The sequence below is a fragment of the Musa acuminata genome, chromosome BXJ1-8, assembly GCF_036884655.1.
Source record: "Musa acuminata AAA Group cultivar baxijiao chromosome BXJ1-8, Cavendish_Baxijiao_AAA, whole genome shotgun sequence".
NCBI lineage: Eukaryota > Viridiplantae > Streptophyta > Magnoliopsida > Zingiberales > Musaceae > Musa > Musa acuminata.
Window position 1 is genome coordinate 10,180,926 of NC_088334.1, and position 26,564 is coordinate 10,207,489.

General features: G+C 46.9%; 2 protein-coding genes and 1 pseudogene across 2 annotated transcripts; 1 reads left to right on the forward strand and 2 right to left on the reverse strand.

Annotated features, from left to right (window-relative positions):
* Nucleotides 1-2,949: 2,949 nt before the first annotated feature.
* LOC103994218 (thaumatin-like protein 1a) lies at nt 2,950-3,479 on the reverse strand. The gene is made up of 2 exons (XM_065081436.1): nt 3,425-3,479; nt 2,950-3,335 (listed from the first exon to the last, which is right to left on the reverse strand). The coding sequence occupies exons 1-2, from the start codon at nt 3,477-3,479 to the stop codon at nt 2,950-2,952; spliced, it is 441 nt and encodes a 146-aa protein (XP_064937508.1).
* Nucleotides 3,480-4,806: 1,327 nt separating this feature from the next.
* Nucleotides 4,807-5,696, reverse strand: LOC135588988 (thaumatin-like protein 1b). The gene is made up of 2 exons (XM_065081315.1): nt 5,599-5,696; nt 4,807-5,509 (listed from the first exon to the last, which is right to left on the reverse strand). The coding sequence occupies exons 1-2, from the start codon at nt 5,651-5,653 to the stop codon at nt 4,836-4,838; spliced, it is 729 nt and encodes a 242-aa protein (XP_064937387.1). The 5' UTR covers nt 5,654-5,696; the 3' UTR covers nt 4,807-4,835.
* An 11,956-nt stretch (nt 5,697-17,652) lies between these two features.
* On the forward strand, nt 17,653-25,761 carry LOC135589137 (thaumatin-like protein 1b; annotated as a pseudogene).
* Nucleotides 25,762-26,564: the final 803 nt, after the last annotated feature.

The following is a 26,564-nucleotide window of genomic DNA, read 5'->3' on the forward strand; positions in this document are numbered from 1 at the left end:
AGGAGGATCGAGATTCTCGATCTCGATAGGTCGGAAGAGAAGAAACCGATACATTAGAATCTAGCTTCTCTCTCTCGACACTCAAACCCAGCTTTATAATCCAAGCAATTTACTTGTGAGCCCAACATTATACTCTTATTAGAACGAAAAGTTGAGAGCGAAACACTTTACCACTCCGGCAAGCATCTGCGTATGATACAGTAGTGAGAGCAAATGTATAGATAGTACATATTTGCACCATATGATGTGTCGTCAGAAAATATATCTATCGGATGTGACTAATATGTTGTTTTAGCATATGATACATTCACATTTGCTTAAGACATCAAAATATCTGAACCATCCATGATTGACCAAGCCCAAAGCATTCCTTATGCACTCGATTTATTTATTCAGGATAAAAATAACGTATCTAACGTGACCAATATATATATATATATATATATATATATGCTCATGGTATATTTGTCATGGACATAAATCCATCCGAACCACCTAATACAAACCATGTCTCTTATGCCCAATTGATCCCTCTAGAAAAAATATATATCTAAAGTGTTAGGATTAATAAATATTTTAAGATTTTTAGAACCAATGTTTAAAAAGAACAAGAAATCTTTGTGAGAAAAACAATTATGATTTAGGATTTGACTTTTCTATAAATATATTATAGTTTTGGTGGGGAAACAGTAAGATACGATGAATGCTTTGAGTACTCTTAGGTTTTTTTTCTTTTCTAGGGTGCACAAAGAGGGTGTTCTCTGAGGTTTATAGAGATGATGAAATTTTGTAAAATCTATATGATTGGGTATAAAAGAGGATTAGGCTTGAGTGAGGATAACAATGATCTTGTAATTGATCTCACGTACTAAAGAATTTGGTTTTCATAGTGGATTTAAGTTGAACCATAGTAAATCTTATATTGATTTTCTAGTATATTATATTATTATTGATCATTCACTTTGAATATTGATTAGGTCCAAGTCATTATATTAAGTAATGAATTTAACATCATGCATTATATTATGTCCAAGTCATTATGTTGATTAGGTCCGAGTCATTATGTCCATCTGTGATTCACCAAGCCCAAAGCATTTCTCTTGCACTTGATTTATTTATTCAGGTTAAAAATACTATATCTAACGTGACCATTATTATTATTATTATTTGGTCACGATGCATTCGTCTTTAAATCCATCGAAAGTACCTAATGTAATCCATGTCTCTTATGCCCAATTGATCCTTCTAGAAAAAATATATCTTACGTGTTAGGATTAATAAATATTTTAAAATCTTTAGAACCAATGTTTAAAAAGAACAAGAAATCTTAGTACGAGGAGAAATCATCTTGAAAATAATATTATGATTTAGGGTTTGACTTTTCTATAAATATGTTATAGTTTTGATGGTCAAACAATAAGATAAGATGAATACTTGGAGTACTTTTAGGTTTTTTATTTTTTCTAAGGTGCATAGAGAGGGTATTCTCCGGGGTTTTTAGAGATGATGAAATAAAAGATGTAAATTCTTTAAAATTGATATGATTAGCTATAAAAGAGGATTAGGCTTGAGTGAGGATAACTTAATGACCTTGTAATTGATCTCACATGGTAATGAATTTGATTTTCATCATGGATTTAGGTTGAACCATAGTAAATCTTATGTTGATTTTCTAGTATGTTATCTTATTATTGATCATTCACTTTGAATATTGATTAGGTCCAAGTCATTATATTACGTAATGAATTTAACATCGTGTATTATATTAGTCCAAGTCATTAAATTGATTAGGTCCAAGTCATTATGTTTATCAGGCATTATAGTTCCAAGTCATTAGGTCCAAGGCATTATAGTCATTAGGTACAAGTCATTAAATTGATTAGTTCCAAGTCATTATAGTTTCTAGTAAAGAATTTAATTTTCATCGTGCATTTATTCATTCATTCAAGATTTAGAAAAAAAAAAAAAACAAACATCAAAAGCACCTAACATTCGCTTTGCCATCCAACACGGACGGACGGACGGCTGCTTCACCAGAGACACAAGACATCCTATATGTATTTTTTTGGGTTAGTATCTTTGCCTACGTAGCTAATTCTATCTGGGATAGCAACAACAGTTGATAGCTACGTGTAGTAATTAAACTGTGAAGACAACCAACCATTAACGCTCTTTATCTCATTTCTAATTTTAATGACTTGGTCATTAAGTATCAAAATCTTGATAAGTGTATTCCATTTAGAATAGATGGAAATAAATTAATGCATATGGACCATATCATATTATTCACCTTCCTATGCTGGATGTCGATCCCAGATTCGGCATTCTGCATACGGTGCCACCTTTGGGTCGGTACACCTATCTCAGATCTCATGTACACAGTCAGTCCATGCACACGACAACTTGGCTCTATATAAAGTGCCCCTCACTGCGGAGTTGCAGATGATGGCGCCGGACGGGAGCGTGGTGGGGTGCAAGAGCGCATGCTTAGCCTTCGACACGTACGAGTACTGCTGCAAGGGCCAGTACGATAGCCCGGACACATGCAAGCCCACCAGCTACTCCAAGATGTTCAAGGATGCGTGTCCTCAAGCTTATGATGACAAGAGCAGCACCTTCACCTGCGTGGGGGCTAATTACGATATCACCTACTGCCCTTGAAACCAACGTACATCTATCACAAGCTTCATCTTATCTCGCTTTGGCTCTCGAGAGAGCATAAATAAATGAAGAGTTTCAAAGTTCTATTCGTGTCATTTGACTTCCATCTTTCTTGCTTTGGACATCGATCATTCATTTCTAGGGAACAAAATGCATACAACACGCTGCCTCATGAGATAAACAAAGGAACAAACTTTGTATACGAATAAATATAAATCGATCGTAACACACAAAAGAATTAAATGAAAATCACAATCAAATAGGAAATTAAGATTTACGTTATAAAAATCACGGGGCAAACAAAAGAAAATTCACTATAAGAATAATGAAACCGTTGACGCAGCTCACGTCGTAGAAATCCTTGCCTCCGTCGCCCTGCAGGGTGAACTCGACGAGCGTGGTCGGCGGCGCTCTTCCCGCCCCATTGCACGCCACCTGCCCAGTGCCGCAGTCCCCGGAGAGGCACGAGAATCTACCGGACGAGTCGGTGGAACATTTGTGCCGAGCCCACAGCCGGCCTCCCCAGGCGGGTGGCGCATCCAGCGAAAAGGAGGCGCCACTGTCCAGCTGGAATCCGGTCTGGGAAAGAGCACCTTTGCCGGAATTGTTCAGCGAGGCAGGCCAAACAGGGTCGGGGCAGTTGTTCTTGAAGTTAAAGGTGGTGGAGTGGGCGCCTGAAGAAGCACCGACAGGTGTCGTGCATGAACACACGACGTAACAATGGCAAAGGAAGGCATGCATAGAACCAGTGATGATAACAGACCTGAGATCAGGACGGCGACGAAGAAGGCGAGAGAGACGAGTCGTGGCTGCGCCATAGAGGAAGGCTCCGGAGAACTAAGAGGAGTTGGGGTGAGACGAAACGTCAGAGTGAGGGGGCACTATATATAGAGCCAAGTTGTCGTGTGCATGAACTGTGTACATGAGATCTGAGATAGGTGTACCGACCCAAAGGTGGCACCGTATGCAGAATGCCGAATCTGGGATCGACTTCCAGCATAGGAAGGTGAATAAGATGGTCCATATGCATTAGCTCAACCAGTATGAAGACATAATGTTCGATTTTACGACCACTGTGGGCTGAGGCCCTATGGGCAGTCGGTTTCGATTTCTTTCTACTGGATTCCATCTACTACTCTCTCCAACCACTACTCTCTGTTCTTTCTCGTCACGATCAACAAATCTCCCTTTCCACTATCTCTCTCTCTCTCTTCTCTTTCTATTCCATCTCTCATTGTCTACATTATTCAATAGTGCGGTCGATCGTTTTCTCCTTTTTTTTTTCTTTTTTTTTCTTTGTGTCGTCCGTCTCCATCATTTAAGTGAGAAAAGAAAGAACAGACTAAATTGAAGAACAAAGACATGTTTGAAGCAAATAAGATCACAAAGTATAGAAGCTCCTCCTCATCCTGTTGTTATGTTCTTGTCAGATTATAATTTCCTACTTTATTTTTCCTTCTTTTACGGCTTGGTCGTGTTGGGCAGACAGCCCATTGTGGGCTTTAATAGCCTATAGCCCACTTCCCTTATTAACCTAAACCTAGATCTAATAAAGGGGGTGTGAGGGCTATGAAAAAAATGGATAGAAAACTACAGTAACAACATAATTCAAAATCAGAAAAAAAAGGACATAAAAATAAGAGAAGAGAAAAAAAAGAAGAAGACAAGGATAACGCTGAGACTGTTCTCAATCATCCAATCTAAGCAGTATTCTCATCTAATATTAGATTAGATCTACAATAGATTTTTTTTGTGATTATTTGGGGAGATTTTGAATATTGTGTACAGTGATGTAATCATTGTATCATAGTTATTCTTTTGTAATTATTACTTTAGTTTTGAGCAAAAGACTCTGAGATTTATATATTCATTATTCTTATAGTGAATTTTCTTTTATTTGCCCCGTGATTTTTATAACGTAAATCTTAATTTCCTATTTGATTATGATTTTCATTTAATTCTATTGTGTGTTACGATCAATTTATATTTATTCGTATACAAAGTTGGTTCCTTTGTTTATCTCATGAGGCAGCGTGTTGTATGCATTTTGTTCCCTAGAAATGAATGATCGAAGTCAAATGACACGAATAGAACTTTGAAACTCTTCTTTTATTTATGCTCTCTCGAGAGCCAAAGCGAGATAAGAAGAAGCTTGTTATAGATGTACGTTGGTTTCAAGGGCAGTAGGTGATATCGTAATTAGCCCCCACGCAGGTGAAGGTGCTGCTCTTGTCATCATAAGCATAACTATAAGCTTGAGGACACGCATCCTTGAACATCTTGGAGTAGCTGGTGGGCTTGCATGTGTCCGTGCTATTGTACTGGCCCTGGCAGCAGTACTCGTCCGTGTTGAAGGCTAAGCATGCGCTCTTGCACCCCACCACGCTCCCGTCCGGCGCCAGCATCTGCAACTCCGTGGGGCACCGCGCGTTGATGTTCGTCCGGCACGACGTGCTGTCGCAGTTCGACCCCCCGCTGGGAACGACCGACACCGGCACGTTGAAGCCGTCGATGCAGCTCACGTCGTAGAAATCCTTGCCTCCGTCGTCCTGCAGGGTGAACTCGACGAGCGTGGTCGGCCGCGCTCCTCCCGCCCCATTGCACGCCACCTGCCCAGTGCCGCAGTCCCCGGAGAGGCACGAGAATCTACCGGACAAGTCGGTGGAACATTTGTGCCGAGCCCACAGCCGGCCTCCCCAGGCGGGTGGCGCATCCAGCGAAAAGGAGGCGCCACTGTCCAGCTGGAATCCGGTCTGGGAAAGAGCACCTTTGCCGGAATTGTTCTGCGAGGCAGGCCAAACAGGGTCGGAGCAGTTGTTCTTGAAGTTAAAGGTGGTGGAGTGGGCGCCTGAAGAAGCACCGACAGGTGTCGTGCATGAACACACGACGTAACAATGGCAAAGGAAGGCATGCATAGAACCAGTGATGATAACAGACCTGAGATCAGGACGGCGACGAAGAAGGCGAGAGAGACGAGTCGTGGCTGCGCCATAGAGGAAGGCTCCGGAGAACTAAGAGGAGTTGGGGTGAGACGAAACGTCAGAGTGAGGGGGCACTATATATAGAGCCAAGTTGTCGTGTGCATGAACTGTGTACATGAGATCTGAGATAGGTGTACCGACCCAAAGGTGGCACCGTATGCAGAATGCCGAATCTGGGATCGACTTCCAGCATAGGAAGGTGGATAAGATGGTCCATATGCATTAGCTCAACCAGTATGAAGACATAATGTTCGATTTTACGACCACTGTGGGCTGAGGCCCTATGGGCAGTCGGTTTCGATTTCTTTCTACTGGATTCCATCTACTACTCTCTCCAACCACTACTCTCTGTTCTTTCTCGTCACGATCAACAAATCTCCCTTTCCACTATCTCTCTCTCTCTCTTCTCTTTCTATTCCATCTCTCATTGTCTACATTATTCAATAGTGCGGTCGATCGTTTTCTCCTTTTTTTTTTCTTTTTTTTTCTTTGTGTCGTCCGTCTCCATCATTTAAGTGAGAAAAGAAAGAACAGACTAAATTGAAGAACAAAGACATGTTTGAAGCAAATAAGATCACAAAGTATAGAAGCTCCTCCTCATCCCAATCTTGTTGTTATGTTCTTGTCAGATTATAATTTTCTACTTTATTTTTCCTTCTTATATGGCTTGGTCGTGTTGGGCAGACAGCCCATTGTGGACTTTAACAGCCTATAGCCCACTTCACTTATTAACCTTAACCTAGATCTAATAAAAGGGGTGTGAGAGCTATGAAAAATGGATAGAAAACTACAGCAACAACATGATTCAAAATCAGAAAAAAAAGGACATAAAAATAAGAGAAGAGAAAAAAAAGAAGAAGACAAGGATAACGCCGAGACTGTTCTCAGTCATCCAATTGAAGCAGTATTCTCATCTAATATTAGATTAGATCTACAGTAGATTTTTTTGTGTGATTATTTAGGAAGATTTTGAATATTGTGTACGGTAATGTGCGGTCGTGATTTTTATAACGTAAATATTACTTTAGTTTTGAGCAAAAGACTCTAAGATTTATATATTCATTATTCTTATAGTGAATTTTCTTTTGTTTACCCCGTGATTTTTATAACGTAAATCTTAATTTCCTATTTGATTGTGATTTTTATTTAATTATGTTGTGTGTTACGATCGATTTATATTTATTCGTATACAAAGTTTGTTCCTTTGTTTATCTCATGAGGCAGCGTGTTGTATGCATTTTGTTCCATAGAAATGAATGATCGATGTCCAAAGCAAGAAAGATGGAAGTTGTTACGGTAAGTAACATTTTTAGCCGTGGCCTTCGGGGCCGTCGCGGCTCGGTTCGAGTCCGGATGACGGGGGGATCTGGTCGAGGCGGCCTTCGGGGTCTCCTGGCAGCCTATCACCATGGCTCGAGTCGGGAGGTCGGTTCGGCAGGTCGGGTCGGCGGTTCGGGTCGGGAGGCAGCTCCGCCGCAGCTTTAGGAAGAGGCGACGCCGTCTCGCACCTGCACACAGGTCGGGCCGGGAGCTCGGCCCGACCCCTCCGACGATCAAATTAGAGAAGGATGTGGAGGGGATTGTGGATGAGGCAGAAGAAGAGCCTCTGAGTGTTTTGTGTCTGAGTGAGTTCCTCTCCAGCCCCGGAGCCCCCTCTCATTTAGAACTTGGGGGTATTTATAGATGAGTTTAATGTTACCTGATGTGGCTGCTTGCAGGGGCAGGACAGTGCCCCGCGTGGCGTTTGACATGGCCACTAGGGCTGCGTGGAGGACCGAGCTGCCGCAGGGTATGGGCAAGCCTCGATTGACGTGCTCCCATCAGGTCAGCATTAAAGCTTGCTTCCTTGGGCAGTGCGTCCACCTGGCAGGGCAGGACAGCCGAGCCATTTTTACCCTTATCATATTCCCCCCCAGAAAGAAGCTATGCGTCGGTCGTTGTAACGGGAGTCTGAGGCATGGCTTCAGTTTTCAGGCGGGCTGGTCGTGCGAACGCAGTTTTGGGGAGAACGGAGCCGAGGGGCTGAGGAGCACAACGCAGGCGGGGTGACCGCGCAGGTGTGGTCTCGGGATGGCGTAGAGCCGAAGGCCGAGGAGCACAACGCAGGCGGGGTGACCGCGCAGGTGTGGTCTCGGGATGGCGTAGAGCCGAAGGCCGAGGAGCACAATGCAGGCGGGGTGACCTCGCATGTGTGGTCTCGGGATGGCGTAGAGCCGAAGGCCGAGGAGCACAATGCAGGCGGGGTGACCGCGCATGTGTGGTCTCGGGATGGCGTAGAGCTGAATGCCGAGGAGCACAACGCAGGCGGGGTGACCGCGCAGGTGTGGTCTCGGGATGGCGTAGAGCCGAGGAGAAGGCTCGGGCCGAGAGACAACTCAGGCGGGCAGGCCGCGTTGAGGTGAACTCGGCCGTGTATAGCTGAGTAGCTCGGCGCAGGAGGGCCGACCGAGTCGGTGTGTCTCGGGAACATGGGGCCAAGGAGCACGACACAGCTGGGTAGGCCACGTGGGCCTGTCTCGGGAACATGGGGCCAAGGAACACGACGCAGGCGGGGTGACCGCGCAGGCATGTTCGCGAGGGCCATGCGGCCGAGTAGCACGACGCAGGCGGGCCGACCGCGCTGGTGTGGTCGCGAGGACCATGCGACCGAGTGGCACGACGTAGACTCGGGCCGAGAGACAACTCAGGCGGGCAGGCCGCGTTGAGGTAAACTCGGCAGTATATGGCCCAGGAGCTCGGCGCAGGTAGGCTGCGGCCGAGTGACATCGCTCAGGCGGGCAAGCCACTCTGAGGGGAGCTCGGCAGCGTGTGGCCGAGGGGCTTGGCGCAGGAGGGCCAACCGTGTCGGTGTCTCGGGAACATGGGGCCAAGGAGCACGACACAGGCGGGTAGGCCGCGTGGGCCTGTCTCGGGAACATGGGGCCAAGGAACACGACGCAGACGGGCTGGCCGAGCAGGTGTGGTCTCGGGTGGCGTAAAGCCGAGGGCCGAGGAGCACAACGCAGGCGGAGTGACCGCGCAGGTGTGGTCTCGGGATGGCGTAGAGCCGAGGAGAAGGCTCGGGCCGAGAGACAACTCAGGCGGGCAGGCTGCGCTGAGGTGAACTCGGCCGTGTATAGCCGAGCAGCTCGGCGCAGGAGGGCCGACCGAGTCGGTGTGTCTCGGGAACATGGGGCCAAGGAGCACGACACAGCTGCGTAGGCGGCGTGGGCCTGTCTCGGGAACATGGGGCCAAGGAACACGACGCAGGCGGGGTGACCGCGCAGGCATGTTCGTGAGGGCCATGCGGCCGAGTAGCACGACGCAGGCGGGCCGACCGCGCTGGTGTGGTCGCGAGGACCATGCGACCGAGTGGCACGACGCAGACTCGGGCCGAGAGACAACTCAGGCGGGCAGGCCGCGTTGAGGTAAACTCGACAGTGTATGGCCCAGGAGCTCGGCGCAGGCAGGCTGCGGCCGAGTGACATCGCTCAGGCGGGCAAGCCACTCTGAGGGGAGCTCGGCAGCGTGTGGCCGAGGGGCTTGGCGCAGGAGGGCCAACCGTGTCGGTGTCTCGGGAACATGGGGCCAAGGAGCACGACACAGGCGGGTTGGCCGCGTGGGCCTGTCTCGGGAACATGGGGCCAAGGAACACGACGCAGGCGGGCTGGCCGAGCAGGTGTGGTCTCGGGTGGCGTAAAGCCGAGGGCCGAGGAGCACAACGCAGGCAGGGTGATCGCGCAAGTGTGGTCTCGGGATGGCGTAGGGCCAAGGAGCCGAGGAGCACGACGCAGATGGGCAGACCGCGTAGGCGTGTTCGCGAGGGCCATGCGGCCGAGTAGCACGACGCAGGCGGGCCGACCGCGCTGGTGTGGTCGCGAGGGCCATGCGATCGAGTGGCACGACGCAGACTCGAGCCAAGAGACAACTCAGGCGGGCAGGCCGCGCTGAGGTGAACTCGGCAGTGTATGGCCGAGAAGCTCGGCGCAGGCAAGCTGCGGCCGAGTGACATCGCTCAGGCGGGCAGGTCGCTCTGAGGGGAGCTTGGCAACGTGTGGCCGAGGGGTCGAGGTGGCGTGTTGGCTGCAACGTGTTGGCTGCGCACGGGGCCGAGGCAGCGTGTTGGCTGCAGCGTGTTGCTGCGAACGGGGCCGAGGGGCCGAAGCAGCGGACTGCTTGCTGCGCATGGGGCCGAGGGGCCGAGGCAGCGTGCAGCGTGTTGGCTGCAGCGTGTTGCTGCGAACGGGGCCGAGGGGCCGAAGCAGCGGACTGCTTGCTGCGCATGGGGCTGAGGGGCCGAGGCAGCGTGCAGCGTGTTGCTGCGCATGAGGCCGAGGGGCCGAGGCAGCGGGCTGCTTACTGAGCATGGGACCGAGGGGCCGAGGCAGCGTGCAGCGTGTGGCTGCGCACGGGGCCGAGGGGCCGAGGCAGCGTTTTGGCTGCTTGCTGCGCATGGGGCCGAGGCAGCGTGCGGCGTGTGTGGGGCCGAGTTAGCAAGCTGCTGAGGCGGGCTGACCGCGCGTGTGGGACCGAGGGGTCGACACGCAGCCGCGTAGCCGAGGCGCGCGGGGTGGTCGCGCGCGTGGGGCCGAGTGGCCGAGGCGCGCTGGCTAGTCGCGCGCGTGGGGCCGAGGCAGCAAGCTGCTAAGGCGGGCTGACCGCGCGCGTGGGACCGAAGGGTCGACACGCAGCCACGGAGCCTAGGCGCGCGGGGTGTGGCCGCGCGCGTGCGCACTGAGGTGAACGCGGGGTGTGGCCGCGCGCCTGCGCGCTGAGGTGAACTCGGGCGGGCGGACCACGCTGAGCGTGGGGCCGACGCGGGCGAGCTGGTTGAGGCGCGCGTGACCGAGCCGCGCGCGTGACCGAGGAGCCGAGACGCGCGGGCTGGTCGCGCGCGAGGGGACGACGCGGGCGGGTTGGCCGATCCGCGCGAGGCGTGCGGGCTGGTTGCGCGCGTGGGGCCGAGCCGCGCGAGGCGCGCGGGCGGGTCGCGCGCATGGGGCCGACGCGTGCAGGTTGCGCACGTGGGGCCGACGCGGGCGGGTTGGCCGCGCGCGTGGGACCGAGGAGCCGAGACCCGCCCTGGAAGTCGCTGCTGCTAGTGCAGGTCGGCTGCATGGGAGCAACCAAGGAAAAGGCTAACGTACCGTCATTTCAGGCCCTCCTTCTAGCGCCAATCTGTTAGGGTAAGTAACTTTTTTAGCCGTGGCCTTCGGGGCCGTCGCGGCTCGGTTCGAGTCCGGATGACGGGGGGATCTGGTCGAGGCGGCCTTCGGGGTCTCCTGGCAGCCTATCACCGTGGCTCAAGTCGGGAGGTCGGTTCGGCAGGTCGGGTCGGCGGTTCGGGTCGGCGGTTCGAGTCGGGTGGCAGCTCCGCCGCAGCTTTAGAAAGAGGCGACGCCGTCTCGCACCTGCACACAGGTCGGGCCGAGAGCTCGGCCCGACCCCTCCGACAATCAAATTAGAGAAGGATGTGGAGGGGATTGTGGAGGCAGAAGAAGAGCCTTTGAGTGTTTTGTGTCTGAGTGAGTTCCTCTCCAGCCCCGGAGCCCCCTCTCATTTAGAACTTGGGGGTATTTATAGATGAGTTAAATGTTACCAGATGTGGCTGCTTGCAGGGGCAGGACAGTGCCCCGCATGGCGTCTGACATGGCCACTAGGGCTGCGTGGAGGACCGAGCTGCCGCAGGGTATGGGCGAGCCTCGGTTGACGTGCTCCCATCAGGTCGACATTAAAGCTTGCTTCCTTGGGCAGTGCGTCCACCTGGCAGGGCAGGACAGCCGAGCCATTTTTACCCTTATCAGAAGTCAAATGACACGAATAGAACTTTGAAACTCTTCTTTTATTTATGCTCTCTCGAGAGCCAAAGCGAGATAAGATGAAGCTTGTGATAGATATACGTTGGTTTCAAGGGCAGTAGGTGATATCGTAATTAGCCCCCACGTAGGTGAAGGTGCTGCTCTTGTCATCATAATCATAACTATAAGCTTGAGGACACGCATCCTTGAACATCTTGGAGTAGCTGGTGGGCTTGCATGTGTCCGGGCGACCGTACTGGTCCCTGCAGCAGTACTCGTCCGTGTCGAAGGCTAAGCATGCGCTCTTGCACCCCACCTTCGCTCCCGTCCGGCGCCAGCATCTGCAACTCCGTGGGGCACCGCGCTGTCACGGACAAACTTCTAAACAGGGTGTGTGATGTAATGCTTGGGCATGTCCGTGTCTTTTGTTATGTTCATGCTTTGTACAGCATGTAGAGGGACGGCCGAAGGCTTATAAGTCCCATTTTAGTTGGGTCGGTGGCCGCTTTAGGCTTGTAAATAAAGGTTGTGTCATGTGGACACGTAGGAGAGATTATTCGGTCTGTAATGGACCATTTTACCCTTTGTGTTGCAACTGTTCAGAGCTTGTAAAGTCTGTTTGTAATTTGCATTGTCTATGAAGTGTTTTTCGGACATGTTTGCTTGTGGATCCCGAGTGAGGCGTTTTCTCTGTCTTGTTCTCTCTTTTGTGGGTCCTAAGGGACTAGGGGAGGCTTCGGGGAGGCTGACCTTTGCGGACGGACACGCAAGGGTGCCGCACGACTTAGGCAAATCCAGCTAAGTCCGTGTCATATGGTATCAGAGCGGGACAAGCACTCATAGAAACACTTGACATGCAAACGTGGGGGACCTAGCGGGGCTGCGTTGAGGGCAGTCAGCACACGCGCGACCGTTTGAGGGAACACGGGCATGGAGATGTAGGGAAAAGAGTCGCTCAGAGGAGCGGGCATCTGAGATTGGCATTCAGAGGAATGGCCAACCCTTCGCGCAAGAGGCACCACGAGAACAGGCAAGCTTGGAAGAATTTGGAGCGCACAAAGGTTGGGATGGCTGAGTTTGAGCTACGGCTCAACGTTGACAACCATTCGGGATGGTGCTCATGGCAAGCGAGGCGCTTGGCAAAAGGATGAGACCATGCAAGGTGGAATGAGTTGCGCAACGACCAAAAGAGTTATGCTAAGCTCACAGAGGTGAGGGGAATTACTAGCTCGAAGAATTTGGTACTCATGCAGGGGCTTGTATGCGGACGATGGAATGTTCGTGGCCATCCCAAGGCGGCCGAAACTCGGCGCCACGGAGCATTGAAACTTTCTCTTCGGCTTGTGAAGGATACGTCCGTAGGAGGCTGAAGTGTGCAACGAGTTCAGCATGTTGCTAGGCCTTGAGGGGTGCAGCGGGGGCTGTATTGACATGGAGTCGCAATCTAGCAAGTGCGTTTGCAGGAGGCAGAACAGAGCACAGTTTGTTCAGCAGATCGGAGTAGTCCAAGGGGATGGTGGTCTCCGAAACGAAGAGAGATGTTGCTCCAACGGGATAGTTATCCAGGAGGGATAAGTCTCGGCTCTCCAGAGGGAGAATCATGTGAGACGGACCTCACAAGTTGAGGAGGAGTACCTCAACAACCAACAACCCCACGAAGCTCGATGGACTGAGCAAGCGGCGAGGAGTCGTCGCATGATCTCGCTTGAGAGAATGCATTGGTGGATGCATTGCGAGATCAAGTGGGGGAGCGACCCAAAGCAACATAAATGAAGGCACACTCGGAGTCGATATGGAGATCGGACTCAAGGGAGGGCTGACCCGTGGAATGGTGGGCGCGAGGGCCACCATCAACTCAATGCAAAAACGAGGAGCGGAGCAACTTGGGTGTAACTTGGCGAAGTACCCAAGCCGCATGAAGGGAGCCAGCATAGAAGTTGGAACGTGGAGCAGAGGCACAGTGCTTTCCTTAGACAGAGGTCAAGGACATGAACTCTTGCAGAGGCAAGAGCAGGATCATGTTGTTCCATGGGTCATTCATTCTGACGGAGCGGACTCATCTTGCATGGTGCCAAAGACGAAGGGAGCTTCGGGGCACATGCACTTCATCTCGGAGGAGCATTTGATGGAAGAACTAAGGCGACTCAATTTGCGGAGGCGAAGTTGAGTTCAAAAGGCCTTAGCACGGGGCAAGAGGACGCAGAGGCGGATACTCTTGAAGAATATGCCACAGTGTTGTCATTCAAGTTGTTGTGAAGGGGGCGGTGTGCAGCGAAGATTGTGCTGGTAGGGGCAGAGGCCCAGGATCCAGACAATGGTGCACTGATTGCAGCGAAGTCGGGGGACTTCGGGAGCTACTAGGCGACGGACTGTCCTAGAGCGGTGCTTCATCTTGGTGTGACCCAAGAGTGGGTGGATGAAGGTCGATTGCCAAAGGAGCGAACAAAATCGAAGGTGGAGGAGACCCTGCGATGTATTGGCAGAGGCCACACATGGAGGGTTCACAATTCGAGTTTATTCCACAAGGATCAGAATGCAATGGAGATGTCACCAGGAGGCGACATGGCGCAGCGGATCGTGGTGGAACAGTTCGTGGCAATGCGATACACACGACTAGCCCCGTGAGGGACCAGATCATACGGAGGTATGATCGGGAGCTACTGGGAGCTCCACTTCGGTGAACAACACGACGGTAAGAAGGGCTATGGATTCAAGGAGTGAAGGCCATGGTACCGCAGAGGCGGGTCTTCCGTGCGTGCATCGAATTTTGCATCGGATGAAAGCCTTGGTCATCAGCATATGGGGGCTGTGTTCCACCAAGGGAAAAGTTCGAATGCAAGTACCAGTGAGTCCCATGGGAGGGACTTGATCATGCAGAGGTATGATCGGAGCAGCTGGAGAGTTGGACTGCTCCAGAGCTCACATTCGCTTAAGGGAGCCCGACAAGTCAGAGGACAAGGTCGAGTAAGCGGACGTTGCTACCAAGGAAGCTAAGGAGAACAGAATCGGTGCAAACCCTACAACGTGATGGCAGAGGCCATGCATGGGAGTTGTAGTCTGTCTTTCCATCGACCAAACAGACTGCTTGGAGAACACGGAGGTGTTGGAGCAGGGGGTCGAAAGGGGCGAGGAAGCGACGACGAGTCCAGTGGGACTTAGCTACCCAAAATCAAGCATCAGTTAGAATGGAGGTGGACTCGGAGGAGTGCCACAGAGGCATGTCTACTGATCGTGAAGAAAAGGGATGCAGATGCGAGGCGACGGATAGTAGGGCCATGGGCATGGCAGCGCCATGGTACCGCAGAGGCGGGACTTCTGTGAAAGGCATTGATCCCTTGCTCTCCTGGAGGGAGAGCGCTTGGTCGTGAAAGGGGCCGAGGAGGTGGAGCATGCAGAGGCAATCTCCAAGTACCGAGACAAGGCTGAAGGGCAGAGGCCAAGAAACTTCGTAAGACCGGTGTCAACAAGTTTCTCATCAAGATAGCCATAAGTGAAGGACTTCGGGTCATGCAAGAGTGCACGACCAAGGAACGAGCAGGCAGTACGCGGTGCTGTACCTTTGCTACTCAGTGGAGTAGGCGGCAGGGTTGATGGAGAAGACGGTACAATCCCAGAGGCGACCTCATCTATCAGAGAACTACTCCAAGTTGGGGTGAAAACTTCCTGCATTCCAGAAGTTCAATGGCATTGAGAAGGTGAATCACAGTAGCTAACTCAACGCAAGGAGTGCAAACACTTCAAGTGCTTCAGAAGTGTGAGCAAAGAGCAGGCGAAGGCCAGTAACCAGCTCAATGCATGAAGTACAACCTCGAGGAGGCGGGCGAAGTCAAGTAACCTTTGCCTTCTCAACCCTTAAGAGAATGGGCGAAACCGAGTACCCCAATTCTCTTATCTATCCAGCAGAGGAGCTCTGCACAAGTTCAAAGACCCTTCGAAGATAATAAAAGACAACAGTTGTCAAATCCTCACCAACGGTGATCAGTGCTACTGAGAGTAGATTGTCCGCCTCATTTCCCAACGAAATGCCAATCGAAAGCGGAAGTGATGCGAACCTACTTGGAGGTGACAACTAACAGAAAGAAGAGTCAATGAGCAGATTTTTGTGGAGGAAGGACCCGAAACTTCAGAAGTTTGCGAGATGGTGCTCGTTAAAGCTCCAACAAGCATCCACCCAGTTCAAGCAGCATGAGGAATTTCTGAGAGACTGGCGCAGTAAGGATGGTCTTTTCCTTCATCTGGCGGATCCGCAGGAATCAACAAGGATCAACACAACTCAGCCAACCCCACAACATAGTCAAAGTCATTGGTGAGTTGTAGCAGCATGGCGGATCAAAGGTTCGACTACTCAAAAACAGCAGCGGAGAGCAGCTGGGAGCCAGGAGGCGCATTGCAGCTGGAGCAGAAGATTGAAGACTCAGCAAAGGCGAAGAGTTGCAGTGTTCACAAAGGCTTCGACGAGGACGTCGAAGGGATAAGTGGGGGAGAATGTCACGGACAAACTTCTAAACAGGGTGTGATGTAATGCTTGGGCATGTCCATGTCTTTTGTTATGTTCATGCTTTGTACAGCATGTAGAGGGACGACCGAAGGCTTATAAGTCCCATTTTAGTTGGGTCGGTGGCCGCTTTAGGCTTGTAAATAAAGGTTGTGTCATGTGGACACGTAGGAGAGATTATTCGGTCTGTAATGGACCATTTTACCCTTTGTGTTGCAACTGTTCAGAGCTTGTAAAGTCTGTTTGTAATTTGCATTGTCTATGAAGTGTTTTTCGGACATGTTTGCTTGTGGATCCCGAGTGAGGCTTTTTCTCTGTCTTGTTCTCTCTTTTGTGGGTCCTAAGGGACTAGGGGAGGCTTCGGGGAGGCTGACCTTTGCGGACGGACACGCAAGGGTGCCGCACGACTTAGGCAAATCTAGCTAAGTCCGTGTCAGCGCGTTGATGTTCGTCCGGCATGACGTGCTGACGCAGTTCGACCCCCCGCTGGGAACGACAGCAGCAACATGATTAAGATTTACAGTATAAAAATCACAATCAAACAGGAAATTAAATGAAAATTCACGTTCATAACACACAACAGAATTAAATGAAAATCACAATCAAATAGGAAATTAAGATTTACATTATAAAAATCACGGGACAAACAAAAGAAAATTCACTATAAAAATAATGAATATATAAATCTCAGAGTCTTTTGCTCAAAACTAAAGTAATAATTACAAAAGAATAACTAAGATACAATGATTACATCACTATACACAATATTCAAAATCTCCCTAAGTAATCACAAAAAAAATCTACTGTAGATCTAATCTAATATTAGATGAGAATACTGCTTAGATTGGATGATTGAGAACAGTCTCGGCGTTATCCTTGTCTTCTTCTTTTTTTTCTCTTCTCTTATTTTTATGTCCTTTTTTATTTTTTATTTCTGATTTTGAATCACGTTGCTGTTGTAGTTTTCTATCCATATTTTTCATAGCCCTCACACCCCCTTTATTAGATCTAGGTTTAGGTTAATAAGGGAAGTGGGCTATAGGCTGTCTGCCCAACACGACCAAGCCATACAAGAACGAAAAATAAAGTAGAAAATCATAATCTGACAAGAACATAACAACAAGATTGGGATGAGGAGGAGCTTTTATACTTTGTGATCTTATTTGCTTCAAACATGTCTTTGTTCTTCAATGTAGTCTGTTCTTTCTTTTCTCACCTAAAGGATGGAGACGGATGACAGAAAGAAAGAAAGAAAAAAAAAAAAAAAAAAAAAAAAAAAAAAAAAAAAAAACACGAGGGACCGCACTATTGAATAATTTTGACAAGGAGAGATGAATAGGAAGAGAAGAGAGAGAGAGATACTGGAAAGGGAGATTTGTTGATCGTGACGAGAAATAACAGAGAGTAGTGGTTGGAGAGAGTAGTAGTTGGAATCCAGTAGAAAGAAATCGAAACCGACCGCCCATAGGGCCTCAGCCCACAGTGGTCGTAGAATCGAACATTATGTCTTCATACTGGTTGAGCTAATGCATATGGACCATCTTATTCACCTTCCTATGCTGGAAGTCGATCCCAGGTTCGGCATTCTGCATACGGTGCCACCTTTGGGTCGGTACACCTATCTCAGATCTCATGTACACAGTTCATGCACACGACAACTTGGCTCTATATATAGTGCCCCCTCACTGCGACGTTTCGTCTCACCCCAACTCCTCTTAGTTCTCCGGAGCCTTCCTCTATGGCGCAGCCACGACTCGTCTCTCTCGCCTTCTTCGTCGCCGTCCTGATCTCAGGTCTGTTATCATCACTGGTTCTATGCATGCCTTCCTTTGCCATTGTTACGTCGTGTGTTCATGCACGACACCTGTCGGTGCTTCTTCAGGCGCCCACTCCACCACCTTTAACTTCAAGAACAACTGCCCCGACCCTGTTTGGCCTGCCTCGCTGAACAATTCCGACAAAGGTGCTCTTTCCCAGACCGGATTCCAGCTGGACAGTGGCGCCTCCTTTTCGCTGGATGCGCCACCCGCCTGGGGCGGCCGGCTGTGGGCTCGGCACAAATGTTCCACCGACTCGTCCGGTAGATTCTCGTGCCTCTCCGGGGACTGCGGCACTGGGCATGTGGCGTGCAATGGGGCTGGAGGAGCGTCGCCGACCACGCTCGTCGAGTTCACCCTGCAGGGCGACGGAGGCAAGGATTTCTACGACGTGAGCTGCGTCAACGGCTTCAACGTGCCGGTATCGGTCGTTCCCAGCGGGGGGTCAAACTGCGACAGCACGTCGTGCCGGACGAACATCAACGCGCGGTGCCCCACGGAGTTGCAGATGCTGGCGCCGGACGGGAGCTTGGTGGGGTGCAAGAGCGCATGCTTAGCCTTCGACACGGACGAGTACTGCTGCATGGGCCAGTACGGTCGCCCGGACACATGTAAGCCCACCAGCTACTCCACTATGTTGAAGGATGCGTGTCCTCGAGCTTATAGTTATGCTTGTTAGAGTTAGCCCCAAGAAATTTACCAAAAGATAATTTTGGCAATCCGACAAAAACAATAAAGCGGAAAGAATAAACGAGATAAGAACATCAAATTTACGTGGTTCGGTCAATTAACCTTGACCTACATCCACGGACGAAAGATGAGCAAATCACTACTATAAAAGAGACTTTTACAAATATCTTAGGAAGATGTTCCTAGGCCATAAAACACCCGAAAATACTAAACTAGAAAAACCACAACTATAAGCCCAAACTATTTATTTAACTAAGTATGAACTTAAACCCAAAGCAGACACTTAGGTTTTTCTTATGGTGCCACTTGTGGTGCATCTGACTTCAAAGCTCAGACCATTATTTATAGTTCCAATAGGAGATAACAAGCCTGATTTTTTCGATGTGGGACTATGGGACTTACCAAACTAACAAATCTCCACCTTGGCATGTCCTAACAAAACTTACTCCACCTTATTCATAAAAGCCCCAACGGGCAATCACCAACAATGAACACCAACCAAGTCCAAGCACTGTTTGAACTTGTAAACCGGAATAGGCTTCGTAAGCATATAAGTTGGATTGTCATTCGTATGAATTTTCTGAACAAGGACCTTTCTCTCTGCAATAGTATCCCATTTGCATCCAATAATTTTATTACCCGAAGGCGGCTTCACAAGATCCCAAGTTCTATTCGGATGGAGAGATTCAATTTCTTCATTCATCGCGATCAACCACTTAGCGGAATTATCACAAGAAACTGCATCTGAGTAGGAAGTAGGCTCACCAACTTCACTTGTTTCTTCTGCAACAGACAAAGCATATGCAACCAAATTTGCATATCTTTGTGATGGTCAAATATCTCTCCGTGGTCTATCATTGGCTATGGAATATTGCTCTTCCTTTGGATCATCTGCGTCAATAGACTCGGGACCATCTACTGGCATTCTTTGAGTAGAAGAGTTCGACTGAAAAGAATCAGACCTACCAATCTCAAGCTCCACCTGCTTCTGTGCACTATCATTTGTACAACTAGTAGATTCCTCTTTAGAAGATAACATAGATAATTCATCAAAAGTAACATCTCTACTGATTACAAATTTTGGGGATTTGGGATCAGAACACCATAATCTGTATCCTTTCACCCCAGAAGCATACCCAAGGAAAATGTATTTTTTAGCTCGAGGCTCTAATTTTCCTTCATTTATATGCATGTATGCTGGACACCCAAAAATTTTTAAATCAGAGTAATCAGCAGGAGTACCTTACCAAACTTCCTCCGGAGTTTTAAAGTTAAGTGCTGTAGAAGGAGCGCGGTTGACAACGTAACAGGCCATATTAATCGCCTCGGCCCAAAAGTCCTTTGTCAACCATGCATTTGAGATCATACACCTTGCTCTCTCCAAAAGTGTTCTGTTCATACGTTCGGCCACACCATTTTACTGAGGCGTCATCCTAACAGTGCGATGCCGAACAATTCCTTCACTTTTGCAAAATTCATTAAAGTCACCTTCACAAAATTTCATGCCATTATCTATTCGAAGCCGCTTAATCTGTTTACCTATTTGCTTCTCAATCAAAGCCTTCCATTATTTAAAGGTTAGAAAAACATCATTTTTATGCTTCAAAAAATAAACCCAAACTTTCCTGGAATAATCATCAATGAAAGTCGACAGATACCTGGCACCACCTTTAGACTAAACATGAGTTGGACCCCAAAGGTCTGAATGAATATAGTCAAGAGTACCTTTTGTTTTATGAACTACCGGAGAATTGAAGCTGACTCTTTTCTATTTTCCAAAAATGCAGTGTTCACAAAAATCCAATGGCCCAGTACTCTGTCCGCAAAGTAGACCCCTTTTGCTCAATATACTCAAACCTTTTTTGCTCATATGACCCAAACGCATATGCTATAATTTGGTGATGTCAGAATCAGACAATGATGATGACGAGACTGCAACCGAGCCTGTGACAGTAGTTCCCTGCAGAATATATAAGCTACCAGACCTACAAGCTTTCATAACAACAAGAGCACTTCTAGAAACTTTCATAACTCCACCTTCAGTTGTGTATTTACACCCAAGAGCCTCTAGGGTGCCTAAAGAGATGCGATTCTTTTTTAAATCAGGAACATATCTAACATTAGTGAGCGTCCTCACAATACCATCATGCATTTTAATTCGGATTGTTCCTCTACCAACATCACATGCTACATTATTGCCCATCAAAACAATTCCACCATTACCATATTCATATGTGGAAAACAAATCTCTATTATGACACATGTGATAAGAACAACCAGAATCTAAAATTCATTCATTTTTAGACCTCGTCCTGTCATCAATAGCAGAGAAAATATTTCCAACATTCTCATCAGTTGCTACACTAGCTTCAGCGGATTCAATAGTTTTCTCAACAAATTTTTTCTTTTGCTTTAATTTATTTTTCAATTTAAAGCAATCAGATTTAATGTGCCCTATTTTATGATAATATCTGCACTCCAAATTTCTATGTCTGGATTTAGATATAGATTTAGATCTACTACTATCAAATTCCCTTTTATTTGTTCTCCCTCTAACAACCAGACCTTCAACCTAATTCTCTCTACTTTCCCCAGTGATATCTCTGTCTATCTGCTCCTTAGATTTTAGTGCTGATTTAATTTCCTGATACGAAATTGTTTCTTTTCCATAAATCATAGTATCACGAAAATGCTTAAAAGATTGGGGAAGAGAACACAAAAGTAACAAGGCCTTATCCTCATCATCAATTTTTGCATCTATATTCTCCAAATCCATAACCAAAGAATCAAATTTATCAAGATGTGAGAGTATAGATATACCTTCAGTCATCCGAAGCATATATAAACTCTGCTTTAACTAGAGACGATTCTCTACTGTCCTCTTCAAATACAAGGTTTTAAGCTTGTCCCACAAGCTCTTAGCCGTAGTCTCCATAGCTACCTCTCGTAAAACCTCGTCAGAGAGATTTAGAATAATGCTGGATCGGGCCTTCTTATCCATACCCGCAAGATCTTCCTTTGATGTACCATCTGGAATGTTCTCAGCTCCCTATAATGCTAAATCAACTCCGTCTTGAATCAGAATGACCTCCACCTTAAGTTGCCACATGTCGAAGTTGACATTTCCGTCGAATTTCTCGACAACAATCTTTGTTATTGTCATCGTTGCCAAAAGATCCCGAAACCAGGCTCTGATACCAGTTTGTTAGAGCTAGCCCCAGAAAATTTAACAAAGGGTAATTTTGGCAACCCGACAAGGACAATAAAGCGGAAAGAATAAAAGCGACAAGAACACCAGATTTACATGGTTCGGTCAATTAACCTTGACCTACATCCACGGACGAAAGAGGAGCAAATCACTACTATAAAAGAGACTATTACAAATGCCTTAGGAAGATGTTCCTAAGCCATAAAACACCCGAAAATACTAAACAAGAAAAACCACAACTATAAGCCCAAACTATTTAAATGAGTATGGACTTAAACCCAAAGTAGACACTTAGTTTTTCTTGTGGTGCCACTTGTGGTGCATCTGACTTCAAAGCTCAGGCCCTTATTTATAGTTCCAATAGGAGATAACAAGCCTGATTTTTCCGATGTGGGACTATGGGACTTGCCAAACTAACAATGCTTGTGAGGACAAGAGCAGCACCTTCACCTGCGTGGGGGCTAATTACGATATCACCTACTGCCCTTGAAACCAACGTACATCTATCACAAGCTTCTTCTTATCTTGCTTTGGCTCTTGAGAGAGCATAAATAAAAGAAGAGTTTCAAAGTTCTATTCGTGTCATTTGACTTCCATCTTTCTTGCTTTGGACAATGATCATTCATTTCTAGGGAACAAAATGCATACAACACGCTGCCTCATGAGATAAACAAAGGAACAAACTTTGTATACGAATAAATATAAATCGATCGTAACACACAACAGAATTAAATGAAAATCACAATCAAATAGGATATTAAGATTTACGTTATAAAAATCACGGGGCAAACAAAAGAAAATTCACTATAAGAATAATGAATATATAAATCTCAGAGTCTCTTGCTCAAAACTCAAGTAATAATTACAAAAGAATAACAAAGATACAAGGATTACATCACTATACACAATATTCAAAATCTCCCCAAGTAATCACAACAAAAATCTACTGTAGATCTAATCTAATATTAGATGAGAATACTGCTTAGATTGGATGATTGAGAACAGTCTCGCCATTATCCTTGTCTTCTTCCTTTTTTCCTTTTCTCTTATTTTTATGTCCTTTTTTCCTAATTTTGAATCACGTTGCTGCTGTAGTTTTCTATCCCTTTTTTTCATAGCCCTCACACCCCCTTTATTAGATCTAGGTTTTGGTTAATAAGGGAAGTGAGCTATAGGCTGTTAAAGCCCACAATGGGCTGTCTGCCCAACACGACCAAGCCATACAAGAAGGAAAAATAAAGTAGAAAATTATAATCTGACAAGAACATAACAACAAGATTGGGATGAGGAGGAGCTTCTATGCTTTGTGATCTTATATGCTTCAAATATGTCTTTGTTCTTCAATGTAGTCTGTTCTTTCTTTTCTCACCTAAAGGATGGAGACAGACAACAGAAAGAAAAAAAAGGAGAAAACGAGCGACCGGACTATTGAATAATGTAGGCAAGGAGAGATCGAAAAGGAAGAGAAGAGAGAGAGAGATAGAGGAAAGGGAGATTTGATGATCGGATGAGAAAGAACAGAGAGTAGTGGTTGCAAATGAAAGAATGCAGTAAGAAGAAATTGAAACCGACTGCCCATAGGGCCTCAGCCCACAGTGGTCTTAGAAACGAACATTATGTCTTCATACTGGTTGAGCTAATGCATATGGACCATATTATTCACCTTCCTATACTGGATGTCAATCCTAGATTCGGCATTCTGCATACGGTGCCACCTTTGGGTCGGTTCACGTAACTCAGATCTCATGTACACAGTCCATGCACACGACAACTTGGCTCTATATAAAGTGCCCCTCACTACGATGTTTCGTCTCACCCCAACTCCTCTTAGTTCTCCGGAGCCTTCCTCTATGGCGCAGCCACGACTCATCTCTCTCGCCTTCTTCGTCGCCGTCCTGATCTCAGGTCTATTATCATCACTGGTTCTATGCATGCCTTCCTTTGCCATTGTTATGTCGTGTGTTCATGCACGACACCTGTCGGTGCTTCTTCAAGCGTGCACTCCACCACCTTTAACTTCAAGAACAATTGCCCCGACCCTGTTTGGCTTGCCTCGCTGGCCAATTCCGACAAAGGTGCTCTTTCCTAGACCAGATTCCAACTGGACAGTGGCGCATCCTTTTCGCTGGATGCGCCACCCTCCTAGGGAGGCCGGCTGTGGGCTCGGCACAAATGTTCCACCGACTCGTTCGTGATGGGGATATAAACAAGAATAACCTTTGTATATGAACAAATACTAAAAGACCATAATACACAACGGAATTAAATTGAACCACAATCAAATAAAACACCAAGATATACGTAGAAAACCCCTTCAATGTGAAGGGTAAAAATTACGTGGCAAACTAGAAATAATCCACTATGAGAGTAATGAATATACAAATCTCAATCTCTTGCCCTAAACCCTAGCAACAATCTAAAGAGAATAACTGGGATACAAGGATCATGTCACTGCCTATAATATCTAAAACCTCCCCAAGTAATCACAGCAAGAGTCTACTGTAGATTTGATCTAACCTGAGATGAGAACACTGCTAGATGATTGAGAACAGCCTCTCTGCGTTGTCCTTGTCTTCTTCCCTTTCTTTCTCTTCCTTTTCTGTCTTGTTTTCTTCCTTTTCTTTGGAATCTCGTGGCTATTTTCTTCTCCCACGTGGAAGCACCCTCTCTATATTTTAGGTTCACAAGTTTTCTGATCAAAAAAGCTTTGTTGCCAGCTGTTTTTCCTTCATGGAGACTTTCCAACTTTTTCTAAAGAGAATATGTAGAAATTTCAGTAAAAACATGGTGAAAGACACTATCATCAAGCCACCGTCGAATAAATCCAATTGTTTTTCGATCTAACCTCTTCCACTCATCATTTGTCATAGTTATGGATTTTGCACTATCCCCCTACAAAAATCCATACAAATATTTGCAAGAGATCTTCCATTCTTAGTTTCCATATCATCAAATTGTTTCCATTTAAACTAATCATGCGAGAAACATTACTGGCCTCCATGTTCAAATACAAAATTAAATCACCAAAACCCCTTGCTCTGATACTAGTTGATGGGGATATAAACAGGAATAACCTTTGTATATGAACAAATACTAGAAAACCATAATACGCAGCGGAATTAAATGGAACCACAATAAAATAGAACACCAAGATATACGTGGAAAACCAGTTCAATGTGAAGGGTAAAAACCATGGGGCAAACTAGGGATAATCCACTATTAGAATAATGAATATACAAATCTCAATCTCTTGCTCTAAACCCTATCAACAATCTCAAGAGAATAACTGGGATACAAGGATCATGTCACTGCCTACAATATCTAAAACCTACCCAAGTAATCACAGCAAAAGTCTACTGTAGATTTGATCTAACATGAGATGAGAACACTGTTAGATGATTGAGAACAACTTCTCTGCGTTGTCCTTGTCTTCTTCCCTTTCTTTCTCTTCCTTTTCTGCCTTGTTTTCTTCCTTTTCTTTGGAATCCCGTGGCTATTTTCTTCTCCCACGTTGCTGCCCTATTTATGCATTTTTCTTCCTCTAAAACGCAGCCACCACAGCCCTCCTAATATTAATTAGGGTTAGGTTAAGAGGGGGTGTGGACTGCCCAAGCCCACTATGGGCTGAATCTGTGGGCTGCCAGCCCAACAGTCTAGTAGATTCTCGTGCCTCTCCGGGGACTGTGGCACTGGGTAGGTGGCGTGCAATGGGGCAGGAGGAGCGCTGCCGACCACACTCGTCGAGTTCACCCTGCAGGGCCACGGAGGCAAGGATTTCTACGACGTGAGCTGCGGCGATGGCTTCAACGTGCCGGTGTCGGTCATTCCCAGCGGGGGGTCGAACTGCAACAGCACGACGTGCCGGACGAACATCAATGCGCGGTGCCCCACGGAGTTGCAGATGCTGGCGTCGGACGAGAGCGTGGTGGGGTGCAAGAGCGCATGCTTAGCCTTCGACACGGACGAGTATTGCTGCAGGGGTCAGTACGGTATCCTGGACACATGGAAGCCCACCAGCTACTCCAAGATGTTCAAGGATGCGTGTCCTCAAGCTTATAGTTATGCTTATGAGGACAAGAGCAGCACCTTCACCTGCGTGGGGGCTAATTACGATATCACCTACTGCCCTTGAAACCAACGTACATCTATCACAAGCTTCTTCTTATCTCGCTTTGGCTCTCGAGAGAGCATAAATAAAAGAAGAGTTTCAAAGTTCTATTCATGTCATTTTACTTCCATCTTTCTTGCTTTGGACATCGATCATTCATTTCTAGGGAACAAAATGCATACAACATGCTGCCTCATGAGATAAACAAAGGAACAAACTTTGTATACGAATAAATATAAATCGATCGTAACACACAACAAAATTAAATGAAAATCACAATCAAATAGGACATTAAGACTTACATTATAAAAATCATGGGGCAAACAAAAGAAAATTCACTATAAGAATAATGAATATATAAATCTCAGAATCTCTTGCCGAAAACCAAAACAATAATTACAAAAGAATAACTGGGATGCAAGGATTACGTTACTGTATACAATATCCAAATTCTTTTTAAGTAATTAAAACAAGAATCTATTATAGATCTGATCTAACCCAATATGAGAATACTGCTTAGATTGGATGATTGAGTATAGCCTCTGTATTGTCCTTGTCTTCTTTCCTTTTATTTTCTATTATTTTTATATCATTTTCTTAAGTTTTTGCATCTTTTTTCATAGCCACCATACCCCATTTATTAGATCTAGATTTATGTTAATAATGGAAAATGAGCTGTTAAAACCCATTATGAGCTGAACCAATGGGTCTTCTGCCGAACATTCTCAAACTATACAAGAAGGATAAATAAATAAAAATTTATAATTGACAAGAACATAACAACAAGATGGCTGACTCACCTTTGGTGGATACATTGACGTCAAGAT